Consider the following 15,004-nt stretch of genomic DNA (forward strand, 5'->3'; position numbering starts at 1 on the left):
AATCCCTTTGACATCAGACCTGCTTTGATTACCTGCCCTGGACCATCTGCCTCCTGGACACATGGGAGCAGGTGAAAGATCCTCCTCATCAGTTTTTCAACTCCGCTCACTATACCAACTTCATCTAAATCACTACAGGAAAAAGACAAATTAATTTTTCTTCTTCCTTTTTAGAAGAAATAAGAATACTTTACATCAGAGAAAGGAGAACCTCAATGCTATTAAGAAACACAGCATGAACCTACAGACAAAAAGAAGAGCAGATAGCTCATGCTGTTATTTTAAGACCTGTACAGAATTGAGTCTCATCTTCCCTAAACACAGTGGTTTCTCCCGACTCATACAGAGGAAAAAGGATAATCATTAAAGGGAAATGCTTGGAACTTAATTCTTAACCGTTTCTGTTTTCCTTCACCTGTACAAATTGCTCAAGCTCCTTCTTCATCACTCTGCATGGTAACTTTTTCAACGTACCTACACCATCCATCCTGATTCCAGCAAGCTTCTCAGTACTGCGTACCATAGGTCATATCCATGTATACGGTGACAGAGTCACTCTCCTGTACCTTGTTTCCATGCAGCCGAGAGTCTGTTCCAGCATCCTGGCAAGCCTGCCCGGCTGTGGAGTCTAACATCGATTCTGGCTGGGCTGTGCCCAAACAGCAGATGACGACAGGCATGTGGAAGGAAAGCAGCATCAATAATTCACGCTTTCTCATGGCACCTTTGAACTTTTCAACCAGCAATATCACCAGCTGGTTGGCAGAGTTTTGGATAAGAGAAGAGGTGGGATTTCACCTAGGTAAGAGCCAGGCTCAGATATGGTAGGACTAGGTACATCTCCAAAGAAAGATTGAAAAGGAGAGGTTAATTCCAATACCAAAACACGTCTGCTATAATCCAAGAGGCTACCAGACAAGGCACAGCGAATACTACCTAAATAAGAGCTTAGGCTAGTGAAAAGGATTAAATCATAGGCCTCTTTCTTCTGCATCCCTGCAGTTTTATTGCAGGGAGCCAAGCATGGACAGCTCAGCCTCTGCCCTCTTCTCCTTGCCAATATCAAGCGCTCTGCTGACAACAGAGAAGTAGTTTCCAGCTCAGCACTGAAAAGACAGCAAAACTGGCACCATTTTTGTCCTCATTATGCCTAAACCTCAGTCCAAATCAAGCAGAATGACTAAATCTCCTTTCAACTTGAATTTCCAAATAAAGCCATGCTCCCCTTTAAACAAAGCTTTTGCAGACAGGTAAAGGCTACTCGCAGCAGGTGATTATGTCCATGCAACGTTCCTGTCTAATTCAGCGATGGTTTTCCCCTTCCTAGGTTTTTCTCACAAAAGCAGGTACCAGAGCAAGCACAAATGCACGCAGTCTAGTCTGTTCATGCAGTCTCCCTCTACACTCACCAGGGTGCGAAGTGACAGCGTGGTTAGTGCAGGATTTAACTACCCTGAGGGTGACCCTAGTTCTTTAAGGCAAAGTCCCCTTCTACCCCCTACCCCCTCACAAAAATGCTTTCCAGAGGAGTTGGAGATTAAACAAGATAAACTCAGGTGTGGCCAGCAACCAGAACAAGTGACCCTAACATAAAATGTGATGAGTGCTGTTAAGATAAGATACCAGATGCTTAGCAGGATTAGTTTGGGAGGGGTCTGTTCCCCTATCTCCTTCCAAGAACCCCCTGCCCTGGCTGTTAGGTACTGTACTTTGAGGGCTCCTCTACTAAGAAGCAAAGATAAAAACCGGGTGCTGAGCTGGAGAACTGAAGAAACACACTTTACCTAAACTTCCTGCCACTGGATGGTCCTCTTCTCATAAGAATGAGGCTGTAGAGCAACAGGTTAACTATTTCATCACGCTATTTATAAATAACTCTCTATCCCTCTCTGCAGAGAAGAGAGATCCCTTTTGTAAAGCCCAGAATGACTGATGTCATCTGGATCGTGAATTCCTTATCCAATCTTGAAAAAAGCCCTGGGGCTCCTAGCTCTAAACTTCTAATGTGTGCATGGCAGGGAAGAGAAATTTCTCTTAAAAATCCGGCTCTTTGCTGTTCCTGAGGAGGAAGTGGCTCTAACAAACTCCATGCCATTATCAGCTGGAGCCTCTTCAAGGCTCTGTATACCCAAGGCAGAACTGGAGCCCTCCGTTTCTTTGATTTCTTTCATTTCTTTGATTTGTCAGAAGTCTCAGACGGTACAATTGGGTTTTGCCTGAGGAGGATGGCCAAGATGAAGGTACTGATCATGTTCACTTTCTTATCAGACTGCTGTCTGCTTTGAGGTACACTGAGATGAGAGACGCTAAATTGAGTCTGTGTAAATATTTCCTCTCCACCTCTACTCAGTCTCAAGCCTGTCTGCCTCAGCACCTCTAACCTGAATTCTCTGCACAGACTAAACACGGCATCTGTTTGCCTTTTCAAGTGCTCCTAGCAAGATGCTGGCACTTTGTTCATATATTTTTAAGGGAGGGAGAGGTAAGCAACAAGAAAGATGAAACATTTCCAGATTTCAGCTCCAGGTCCCTGAGCAGACTGGACAGTGGAGCTTGTGGCCCAACACTTGGGTTCAATGCCCACCTCAACCACTGATTTACCATGTAGTTTTGCCTGAGTCATTGCCTCAATAACAAGACAGATGCACTTCAGACAGGAGCATGAATACTGACACAACTTGCCCTCATGCACAGCACCCTCAACATTTGGTACGTGCAATGACAATTAAGTCATCTTTCGAACTAAAGTCTTGTTTGCACTTTCCCAATTTCCCTGCCCTTCTCTGCCCATTTCTGTCTCGACACACAGGGTTGAGAAGGCAGTGCTGGGTGCAGTAAGGAGCTGGGAAGTACCTGGTCTTTGCCAGCTGTGTGCTGCCCCGGGATACCAGCACCAAGAGGAATTTCGAGCTGGCCAGCTCCTCTGACTTAAAAGCCCTTCTACCTTGGAGAAACAGCTTTGACTGGGGAATCTAGCAGCAGATGGAAGGAAGAGAAAGCTTTAAAAAAGAGGCTACATTCCTTGAGAAAGTAGAAGGCTCCCCAGTTTCCTAAAGATTCCTTCATTTACACAAAATATCAGGTCTTTTCAGCTAGTATTCAGCCATTATGATTTAAAATGTTATTAGAGAGTGATAACACATCAGACTCACATTTTCACTGCAGATTCTTCTGAAGTCAAATACATAAAATAAAAGCATTGATGCCATTGCAGAAGAGACAGCTAAGAAGGTAACTCAATTTAAAAAAAATGGCTAAATCACATGTATAAAAGAGTAGAAAGTGGTCATGATTGATCAGAGAAATGACACTGCATAAATTCACAACAACCTCGTTTGTTTGTTAGTAGTTCGGGTAAGGGGGCCGGTCAATGCTGTTTCTAACTATTATTTTTAAGATGAAACTTGATAAATGTATACATAGAGTCTCCTCTTGCTTTCATTCTATAGCAAGTAGAATTGACAATCCAGTCAGGACCCTGCAGCCTATAAGGCTGGTTTAAAAATATCTTGCTCTTTTTTGTGGTTGGTTTTTGTTTTGTTGGTTTTGTTTTGTGTTTTGTTTTTTGTTTTTTGGCTTTTTTTCCCTAGGTCTCATTGCAGTAATATAAAATATTTACTCTGTTCCTTCTATATCACATGCTGCTTCATATTGACAGAAAACATTCTCCCTTGAGCCTGTACCCCAGGCTATTGAGAGAGAATTCCTGGCCTCTCATTGCTTTAAACTGGTAAGGCCTCTGCTCCCTTCTTCCAGCTATTTTAAGATGAGCTAGAAGGTCTCCAAGGTCCTCTTCCCCCGCAATAACCTGAGGAAGCCAAATAAAGTATTCATGACTGCAAGAAGAAACGAAAACAATTAAGTTACATAGGTTTGAAAACAGCCTCCTTGAATATTTCAGGAGCATTTTGTTGCCCAATTGTCTGCCATTCAATGAGGCTGGATGATCCTGTTACACTGGAAGGCAGCGTCCCATGGCCTCTACCCAGAGGTCAGCCAAAACGACAGACCCACACACTGTACAGATGGTATTACACCCTACTGGAGGGACAGACTTTATCTGGGTCTGAGCCAAAAGACTCTGTACTATGCTAAGAGGCAGCTCAGGCTTCCTCCGTGTAATCCCCTGACCTACCTCTGTAGTTAGTGTCTAAAACCAGCAAACTGAAGATTCAAGGCCAGGCAAGCCCGTACTAACTTTAATCTTACTGGTTTGGTGACCAGAGCAGGTAACAACAGTGAACGGGAAAATGACAACAGCAGGAACTCTGCATGGTTAGAAATCAGCAAACAGGCCCATGTGTCATCCTACTGCATCTTCACTGCTGTTGTGCCCTGTGCTAGCTAGAGGATAAATAAAGAGGATGTGATCTTTGTGCTTCCATCATCCTTTCTCTTTACTGAGCACACCGAGGTGCCTGGGTGGCCTCAAATAAGGAGCAGTCCTTGTTCCCCTTCTCCTTTTCTGCATAGTTGGGAACTGTGGGTTTGATACTGAACTCATTTGAGTTGGTGAAATCCCCTGGATTTGAACTGGTTTTCAAAGCAATTATACATGAATGCAAGAGGCTTTCCAATTGTGTGGGCTACAGCCCTGGTGTGTGGCTGCCCACAGGGCCTGTTCTCCCATGGGAAATGACTTCTCTGCAGAAAGCATTGTAGCCCCTGAAGTATAAATCAAAGGATCAAAGTGTGAAGTTAGATTGTCCAGACTGAAATGACTACACCAGGTATTTGAAAATCCCCAGCAGATGCTAATAAGCTTGGAGAGATAAAGGTAGAAGGAATCATGCAGCTACGGATGAGGTTTCATATTACAGCTAAACTGACTTTACGACTATCATCTGAAAGCGGCCACTCCTTCCAATGTCTTCTATATTTCTCAGTTGTTTCCTTTGCACCAGTTCTGGTGGTCATCTCGGTGCAATTTGACCTTACAGGTAAGCTGATCTAATGGTGAGCTTCCTCTTAAACGAGCGGGCCTGCTTGCCTGCAATCGCTCTTGCTGGCTATTCCCTTACTCCAGATCATAAGGCAAGATCATATGGTATTGGTTCAGTTGACTGATTCAGCACAATTTTAACGTAGTTAAAAATAAAATTGAAAGCGCAAATACATATTAGGAGAAGAAAAGGAGCAGGAACAAGTGACACGGAAGGGCAGAACAGCTCTTAGCAGTGACACTACAGATGTGAAACTCTTTTAGGGCTCCTAAACTCTGGGAGGGAATGAGGGAGGTTAGAGTACCTAGAAGAAGGTTTAGTTTTGAAACTTTGACGGATGCTCTGTCAAAAGCAGATTATCCTGTAGCAGAACAACAGAAACTTCAGTGTGATATTGGGCCACTCGTGCTTTTTGTGCCCTGTTATATTGTCTTGACAGTTTTGCAAGCACAGACACCCTTATTATGCTTTGCTACCAAAGATCTGTGACAAACTGGGAGTGGTTTGCCTAGCCAGGCATTAGAAGACACACTCAAAGACTCTTCTCAAGGGGATTGCCTCCAAAACTTGCCAGTTACTTTATAGGATGATGAACATTTCCTCCCATTCAATATTAACAAGCCTGTCAGTATCTCGTGCTCTGTTCCACTGCATTTAATTTCCTTAATCTTCTGTAGATAGATCCCTATTCATTTAATAAGAGGTCTCATCTCCCCTTATGCACAGGAGATATTCTCATAAATAATAAATACCTCTCAACAGATATCACTTTAACAAGGAAATGATTTATAGAATTTGAGTCACTTCCATGCCGTATACATTTTAATGGAAAGTTCCCTTTCTGTGCATAAGCAGCCCTAAGACAAGCACCTCAGTGAGCAAGTTAACCTGCTGAACCAAGTCTGTTTAGTCTTATGAAACAAGAAAAGATCACAGCTACTATCTGCTGCTTCTCGTCAAAGAAAATCTACCAGTGTTAATGGTACCTGCCTCCCATGTTATTAATTAATGAGGCACATGGAGGTCCGATACATTCATTCATGGCTGTGGTGTGAGAAATTAGCATTTTTCTTGTGCACTAAAAAACCTGCTAGATGAAGATCTTACCCTCAAGCAGGGTTTTCTAACAGTTTAACAAACAAACCTCTAAGTAACAGTTGAATGGCCACAGAGAACAGTGGGGAGGAATCTGCCTATACAACGTCATTAAACAGAGTTGAAACGACTAGGAGTGGTTTCCATCCAGCCCAAGATGAGTCTTTGAAAGCGCAACGCACTTCAGAAGGATGACATGATATTATTTCACTTTGAAATTCTTACATCCCACTTACCATAGCCAAAACAAGCCTTTTTAAGGATGGACCCTGAATGTTGCACGACAGAAGTCATAGCGCCCAGGCTCTCAGGTTGCTTTTAGTAAAGGCTTCTTTCTGTGCTTCCTGAGCCCCTAGGGCTGAGGCGCTGCCAGCCACAGGGGTCAGTTTGGGGTCTCCAGCAAGTTAACTAAGTATAAAGTCAAACCAGTCTTTTTTTAAAGGTTAATTCCATAGTAGGTGACTACTACTTAGTGCTTAAGTTTTATTATTTCCAGAAACTGTGTCTCATGGGCCTAACTTGACAGAACTGAATTTCCTTGAGATGGATTGTTTCAAAGTCCTCATTACCGTTCATTGGCATTCAAAATGTCTTCCTATAATGAAAGGACAGGCAAATGTCATCAGGTCTGAACTGTGAGCAAACTGTCACAGCAGTGACAACATCACAGGCTACCAAACCAATTAAAGGCTATGATATCTCCTTTGCTCACAAGCCTGCATTTCATCTGCTCTTACCTGTATCAGAATAAAGACAGGAGGACGTACTTGTCTGTCGAACAATCCCACCTTTAAGAATACCTCCACCAAATTCAAGCACGGCTAACAGGACAGACACTTCCAAATCCAATAATCTTCAGACTTTGCAGTTTGGAATAAAGCTCCCTCAGCAACAGCTTAAACCGCTTTCAACTCAATATACTGCCTAAGATAGCAGGTTCTCCTCAAATAACACTAAGCCTTTACCTGAACCTGCATATTCTCTGCTTCCTTGGACTCTCACCTCCATCAGGACTTGAGCTGTACCATCTGACTTTGGGGTGGCATTCAGCAGCTCAGAGATGCCCTTGTGTAACAAACTCGGTTTTTAAGAGCTCAGCCTGTTTTTCAAGGGCTCAGGCACAGCAATCTGATAAAGCTAAGTTCCCTTTAAGGAAGGAGAGTGTGAGCAGAATCCAAGCTTCATTTTTTGAAGTCCCTGCCCTAAGCATAAGCAGAGAACAGGAAATCAACTTTAAACAAACGAACAACATTCAGAGTCTCTTCAGGAATAAGCACATAACAGACGACTCACTCATTTGCCACAGGAGCATACACAAAGAAGAGATCAGTGTCTTTTGAAGGGGAAGAGCAAGGGACCGGCTGGGCTCTGCCCATGGAGATACAGGTCCTTCCTACCTAGGGTGACTCTCCCTGACTGCTGTCAGCGTGTTCGGGACCATCCATCTTAAAGAGAGCCCCCTCAGCAAAAAGCCATTTTAAAACGCAGCTTAGCTCTGGACACAAAAGCTGTGCCCCAAAGAGCTGGAGAGCAGCGGCCTCTATGCATTTAGCTGAGGAAGAGGCGTACAGTGGTAACAGCCACACATCCAAGTACCTTTTTAGCTACTTTCCTCTCTACTGAAACAGGCCACAAGTGCAAGGAGCCTTTTAGCTCTCCTGTCTTTCTCGTGTTCCCAGCAACCCTCCTCCTGCCATCCCCCCGGTTCAGTCAACATTTACAAAAAGCGCATCTTCATGAGATGCAAGAGGAAAATGAGAATTTTGTTTACACAACAGCGTTTCGTTACAAGAAAATTGGTCCCTCTGGAGCCCCTGGCAGAGCTGACTGACCTTTCGGGGTATGGCTTCCCCCAGCACCAGGGCGGTCTCCTTTTCTGCTCAGAGCTGGTAGTGGAAGAAACCGCTCGCTTGAATTTCCCATCTCCCACCTTTGCTGCTTTGTAGCTTTCACAGTCCTATTTTCGGCAGCAAAAGCAGAGGCTGCTGCAAATGCAGTATACGGAACAGCATTGCTGACCCTCTGCTGAGCAGGGGATGGACACTGGGGCCCAGCTTGAGGGTAAAGTATCAGGAAGGTGAAGTATTTTATGAATTTACACCATGCTCAGAAGGCATTCAGTGGTGGCAGCCACGAACAGCATCTAGACCTCACCCAGGACACTTCAGCATGTTTCTGGAGGACAAAAGTACTTCCTGGCACTGCCCTGGATTCCTATAGCCCTTGCTCCGCCATTATCACAAAAAGAGAAACTTTTTAGCGGTATGCCTGTAGAGAGGTGGCCGCGGCAGGACTGGCACGCACGGGGAAGCTGTCCAAGGGCAGGTGCGCGGCCTCCCGCTGAGCTGACAGGAGCGGCCGTGGCGGGCAGCGCCTCAGCAAGCCAGGCGAAAGGGCGGGAAAAGGCGCCGCGCCCGGCTCTGAGGCGAAGCGTTTTCCCTCACAGCGCCAGAGCCCCCCGCCTCATGGCTGCCACGGGAGGGGGCCGAGACCCTGCCACAGCTGCGAGAGGGCAGGTTCAGCCCTCCCGCTCTGGAAACGTGTCTCTGAACAGAGGTGGTAGTGACAGGAATCACAAAAAGTAACGAAGACTCGCCTCTCAGAAGGCTGTGGAGCACCCAGCCAAGGAGGGAAGAAACGCGCCCCTCTCTGCTGACTCAGCCCTCGTTCCTGACAAGTAAGCCTATGCAGCCCTGCAGCTACACGCAGTCAGTGGAAGATGCCTGCTCGCACCAAGAAGAGCATTTACTTACTAACTGAAGGATAAAGTTGTTAAATGGAGAAAACAATCCCCTTTCCCTGCAACCATTTACTATTGTCATTGCAGAGCTTGCAACTGCCGCCAGAGAAAGCCAGGCCACCTCAGCCTACCCATCTCCACAGGCACACAAAGAAAAGACCCTTCCTTGACCAGAAACCACTACACCCAGATGCACTGAGAGGGACCATTTCTACCCAAACAACAGTTGGAACAAATTAATGAACAGCAGGATGATCTCAAGCGCCATCTTGCTGCTATAGCAGCCTTTTCACATAGGGTTTTGCTGGTCCTCTTATAAGTTGTGCCTAACCTGGAAAGCTTGTCAAACTCCCCATCACCATCACGTCGGAGGAAGAGGTCGATGTGCTGCATGGAAATAATCCAAGCACTTGGGGCTTGCGGCATCGAATTTTCTGTGACCAAGGGCTTCTGGCAGCTATTGAAGGAATCAGTCAGTCTTCCCCACCTGGCTTATCTCAGGGAATCAGCTACTATTGCAACACAACCTTGGCCTTTGCTTGAGAGAGATCACTACGTCAAATAACGTGGCTTAGCAAGGACTGTTAGGCTTTAGAAGAAAACTTCCACTGAAGCCCGTCTCATTCTTCAGCCACACCAATTCAACACCAGATCCCAGTCGGGCTCTTATTAAAGACATCCCAGTTCATGAGGCCACGTAGGCAGTGACGTGCTTTGCAGGCTGAATTTAGGACTACAGTCCAGGCACGCATTTATTCTAGCTGCAATAGATAAAAACCATACTCTAAGAAACAGACCAATTAAGCTGTAAAAAAATTTCATTCTCTCACTAACCAGACATGCCTCAGGCCTTACGACTAAGATGAAAAGTACTTTTCCTTCCAACATTATGTTCTTCTAATAGAATTGTTAGACAAATTCAGCAAATATTCAGTTGCTAAACATCTGAGGAAAGCTTGCATTACTATTGAAAAAAATAAAAAGAGCCTCAGGCTAAGCTTTTCTAGGACTAGAGAATTTTGGCACCAAACATGCAACCCTATAAAAGAGCTCACGTTACAAGAAAGCATTTGACCTAAAACTCAGGCCACTATAAAACAGTGTTCCTATTAGGGACCCAATATGGGTATTCAGATGTGGAAAATCTGGGCTGTTCTTTAGTCGCGATCCAAGACTTTCCCCTCTGCAGAGAAACAGGTCTGCAAGGGTTAGGGAACATGCTGCCAGCATAGCTAGAAGAAAGGATTTTTTCAGGCACTGGCAGCCAGTGTTAACAGCAGCTCAGCTCCTGCAGCGAAGGGGCACTTCACGGTGCCAGACCCCAATGCGGCCGCATAAAGCAGGAGAAGGGGAGATCACTGCCAAAGCCTGGCTGGCAGAACATCCATAAGGGCCACTGGGCCCTCAGAGTGCTTCCAAGCATTAAGCATTAGCTCTTGGAGACAGCAAGCTTCTATCAGATCCCAGACAAGGGGAGTTGAAGTGAAAAGCAGAGGTAGGCACAAAACTCAAGGAGTTTGGCAGCAGCTGAATCCTCTGATCAGAAACAGGCTATTATTATTATTGTCAGCTGATGGGCAGACTAAGGGTAACGGCAAGGCTCAGAAGGCAGTTCCTGAAAGGGAGAGACGCAGAGAGATTTTTTCCCATTACATTCAAAAGCTGCTTACAGACATTCATTGAAGACACCTCATCCCATCACTGATTTTACTTGCTAGTGGTTTTCTGACAGCGCAAAAAATACACGCTAGTTCTGAATGTCACGAGCCTTTCCATCCTCTCCTGCTCAGCTCAGAATATAACTGAAAGCACAACACGTGAGTTCCAGTCTTCCCCTGCTTTGCCCCTGTGCTATTTCTCCTGTATTTTAGGCATGGCAGCTCTAAAAGGATTAATACCTTTGGTCACAACAATAAGCCAAGCAGCTTACTCCAGCGAATCCTTCAGCTGTAGGTTTCAAGTAAGCATTGCCAGGAAAAATCTGCCGTGTATCAGCACACATCCTAAACTACTCAATCCCATGAATAGTGTGGCTTGTGCTTTCAGGAAAATAACAAGAAGCCTGGATGAAGTTTTTTCGTTTTGTTTTTAAATGTAAATTCACTTCAAGGTGTACGAACGATGATAGCATTTTTGTGACTCGTCTTTCTTTCAGTGGACCTGTTAGATTTTTCAAGTTATGTGGGTGAAAATGGGGAGAAGTTACAAACTGCTTTTGCCCCTTCTGAGCCCAGCTGCCATGTCACAAGCCTGCCAGCAAACAAAACACTCGGAAAAGGCATTGGAATCAGCCCATCTGCGAGGAGCAGAAAGCAGCAGCCGGGTGTGCCAGGACGATGCACGTGCACAGGATCACACCAGCTCAGAAGCTGCTGATTAAACCAGAACTTCCTGTAAATTTGCAGCATCAGTGCCTGGCACAAGAGGTGGAAAACAGCAGGCCACCTTGCTGTTAGCCTCAATGCTGCAGCAATCGAAACAAGGAAATAATGAAGCTAGTAGAAATAAGGAAATGGAAACTAGTTTGTCAGACCACGCTGAGTAGGAGAGGAGGCTCTCTAAAACCTCATTAGCAATAAATTAGGTCTCAAAGGAGATACCAGTACTTCTAGAAGGAAGAGTGCCTGAAACATCACCTGAGCAACACCAACTCTACAACCATATTCTCCTGCAGAACAGAAAGTGCCACCCTAGTACTCTAGGAAATAAAGGATCCCTCTGCTTTGCTCAGGAAGATAAAGGCAAAGCCCGAAGCAAGAGGGCTTCCACGGTTTCCAAAGCATGCCAAGGATGACAGCTCAGCACCCAGTCTGGGAGGATTTAGTTCTTTCTCACTGACTCTTCTCATAGTGCTACAAGCAAGTTACAGGAGAGAAACAGGCGAATGCTTTGTTCTTTCTCTTAGCTGGAAAAGAAGAAAGCAGCGTTAGGTCAGGGGCAAAGAAACCAAAAAGTTTAAAAAGAGTAACGAACTCCTCTACAAAGAGTTTTAGCAGTTTCAATTCAAAATCCACCGGCTGACGAGTACAGCAGCATCGCCAGGTCAGCTGTTTCTCCCTTCAGTGTATTATCTCCAAGTTATTTCAGGACAAGCTAGTAGATGACCTGCCGGGGACGACAGTCTGTACCAGCACCCTTTTCTGGCAACACGATGTACAAATTGCACGACAACGATACAATCAACTTGCTTGCCACATGTGTCTTCTCCAAACCACCACCTTGTTTAACCAGGCCACTTAATCTCCAGGAGTGCTCTTGGCCTCTACAGCTCAGAGAGGGACAACTCCACCTTCTTCAAGGGGTAAGTGGGCATGGGCCTGTTGCCAATGTGAAAGAGGCTGCTGATGGACAGAACAGATATGAGAGCAGACAAGGATCACAAAAGGGAATTCAGAGTTTTATTTCCAAAAAAGAGCAATGTGGTGTTGAAACAAAAATCAAGTTCAATTACTTTTCCTCCGATTTGAATGGCTACAAAAATAGATTCTACCCAAATCCATAAAGCCAGTTAACAGTACCGTAACAAACAAAAATCAAAATTACTCATTCAGATACCACATACAGCAGTCACAGGAATCTACCATATATTATTTAATGTTTTGTTTTAAAAAGTAAATTTCTAAAATGTTTCTGTTAAAACTGAAATACCCATATGATTTTAAAAAATTGTACAAAAAATAATTTTAAACCAGTTGGAGGTAACAGTGTGCGTTTATTAAAATCCTGCACCAAGGCAGTAACATTTATAATTTAAAACCCAGCCCAGTAGAAAAGAGAAATGTGCAAACATTTAAAAGTTAGGTGTACTCAAGAGGCTTGTGGTGCATCAGACCTGGCTTCTGATGCCACTTCTGTCCTAATGCAAGGCGGGCTCCAAGAGGAGATGTCTCTAATGAGGCACTAAAAGGAGAGGCAGAGGCAGGCATGCATATGCATGCAAGTTGCAGCTCGCTAGCCTGCGATGCAGGGAGCAGCAGTGCCCTCTCCCCTGGGACGGTTTGCCCAATCAGTAGTGTTATGGCACTCAATCCAATGCCAGCAAGTCCTTGATGAATTCTGGTCAATCTGCTTTGGGATAAAAGAATGCAAAAGCCATTTTAGAAGACAGAAGTTGAAAGTTAACGAGAGCTAATGAGTTGGTATTATGCTACATATAATGCATATCATTGCATCAACTACAAGAATTTGCACTGGACCCAAAAGCTCTAACAAGCACATCTCCACACACGTACACTAGATATAAGCTTAGCTTATTTTGAAAGACAATGTATGAAACTAAAAATACAGTAACCTCCTCCCTCCCCTATTTTCTGCCCAAGGGTTTTCAGAATTAATGCAGACTCACATGTTGCTGTGGTCACTACTCAAATCTTTCAAACATGGAGGAAGGAAAGAGGGATGCTGTGCATCCTGTTATGCTCGGTGAAGGCACCTATTTATCTGGGAGTCTTAGTGAGTCTCAACAGACTATTGCTATGAGCTCTGGCTACCTCTCCAGCTTGCTCTATGGGAAAGTTAAGAGTCAGGCAGGAGCCTTCAAAGGATTTTCTCTCTTCCTTTAAAGCTGGTGCGGCATATTTACTCATGTGGCACATGAGGTGCTGAACAGTGCTAGTACCTCACACAGCCAGCAGAATCCCATCCTGAAAATTCAGGCCAGAGTTCTGCACTATCACAAAGCATTTAAATAAGCTACATTTTATAAACAAACTTCATTCTACTTTCTGCTTTCTTTGGCTGCTTCACTGGGACTGAAATGTCCTTAGCCTCACCTACCTCCTCCATTACTTAGTCCATGTCCTAATGGACTTCTTGCCAAATTTCTTTCTGCATAGCTCCTGCAATGACACAAGAAGAGATTGATTATTGCAATGCAGTATCATCCCATCCACTCCCAGCTGCCGACAGAAGACCAGGATTAGGTAGTGTCCAGAGGAAGTGCGCAGAGCAGAGCACGTCAGGCAGTCACTCAGCCTTACACACCAGCAGTTACCAATCCCACCAAGCTTCCTGCATCCGTTACAAACAGTAGTCCTTTGTCTACACTTCGTAGCCCCTGTCACCTGAACATCAGTATTCTAGGGAGACAAGATAAAGCCCCGCACCCATGGTGGTAGCTTAGCTCTGTTGTATAGGCAGAATGGGAGCAGAGATACTGAACACGTCCAAGTGACAGTGTCAAGCCAGGATTAAAACTCCAGAGTCCCATCCTCGACCAACTAAGCCCGGGTGGCCTGCCCTTAGATCAGTATGGGTTGACACGAATAGAAACCTGTATGCGAATACTCAGAGTCCTGTTCCTTTGGGATGTGGGAATGTGATCTCTCCTGCTTTTCGGAGAGAAAGAGACAAAGCATTATTCATAAAAAACATCAAGGGACAACATGTGAAAGAGAACCTGCCTCTCTCTTACTATTTCCCTTTGATGGTTTGTGGGACACATACGTGGCCAGATTCCAGCACAAGGATCCCTGCCATCACCTTGGGCATCCCCCTGCTTTCAACTAGAAATGCCCTCCCTTGCCAGCCCCACCCATTAGGAACAGAAGTTGGTTGACACTCACCCTCTGCCCCCCTCCAGAGTACTCTGGATCTCCTTCAGGACTTCTGGAAAGCAGAGGGTTAAAGCAGTGAGCCAAACCGGTGGAGATCTGCTTTCAGGCAGCAGCCTAGCCACATTCCACCTCCCCCTGAACAGCCTTTAAAACCTGCCTCCCACAACACAGAGGTCAGACCTTGTAATACATTGCCTCTTCAACGGCACCAGTTTTTTACTGAACGGGCTGGCATAAAGGACTGAAGCAGCCATTTGCCAGAGGAAATGTTGCCAGTCCCAGTGCACCAGAGCCCCAAAAGAACAGTCTGTTCCAGCTGTCATTTTACACAAGTCCCATTGGAAAGTAAAGATCCTTCTCTTATCACTGCAATGAATGCAGCTATGTGGAACAACCCCTGCCTGAGGGCATGACTATCTGTCCAACCCCTCACTTCTATCAGTTCATGAAAACCCAGTATTTCTACCAGTGTTGTGTAATTGCAGATCCCTTGGAACCGAGTACTGGGGCCCACAAAATTCCCAGCAGCTTCTATGCCCACCCAGAAAGGCACCTGCCCTCTCAGTAGCAAGACTTCATCTCACTCACTTTCGTCATTGAGTAAGGCATGTTCCATCAGCCTCCCAGACTTCCTTTCTAAAAAAAGAGTAGGAAAAAAGCTTTTACCTAAC

The 15,004-nt window shown here is 45.1% G+C and overlaps 1 protein-coding gene across 9 annotated transcripts in view; it reads right to left on the reverse strand.

Moving 5' to 3' along the window:
* Nucleotides 1-12,154: 12,154 nt before the first annotated feature.
* Nucleotides 12,155-15,004, reverse strand: part of LLGL2 (LLGL scribble cell polarity complex component 2) — a 36,928-nt gene continuing 34,078 nt past the window's right edge. For 5 of the 9 annotated variants that reach the window (XM_087750604.1, XM_087750603.1, XM_087750609.1 and 2 more), the window contains 5 exons: nucleotides 14,922-14,969; nucleotides 14,343-14,385; nucleotides 14,051-14,105; nucleotides 13,555-13,616; nucleotides 12,155-12,846 (listed from right to left, as the gene is read on the reverse strand). In XM_087750604.1, the coding sequence (XP_087606730.1) occupies nucleotides 13,563-13,616; nucleotides 14,051-14,105; nucleotides 14,343-14,385; nucleotides 14,922-14,969 (200 nt within the window). In that variant the 3' untranslated portion in view covers nucleotides 12,155-12,846; nucleotides 13,555-13,562. The remainder of the gene's footprint in view (nucleotides 12,847-13,554; nucleotides 13,617-14,050; nucleotides 14,106-14,342; nucleotides 14,386-14,921; nucleotides 14,970-15,004) is intronic. The other 4 variants (XM_087750608.1, XM_087750606.1, XM_087750602.1 and 1 more) reach the window with 3 other exon arrangements.

The sequence above is a fragment of the Nipponia nippon genome, unplaced genomic scaffold, assembly GCF_047370975.1.
Source record: "Nipponia nippon isolate SJK-2023a ecotype South Korea unplaced genomic scaffold, ASM4737097v1 scaffold_14, whole genome shotgun sequence".
NCBI lineage: Eukaryota > Metazoa > Chordata > Aves > Pelecaniformes > Threskiornithidae > Nipponia > Nipponia nippon.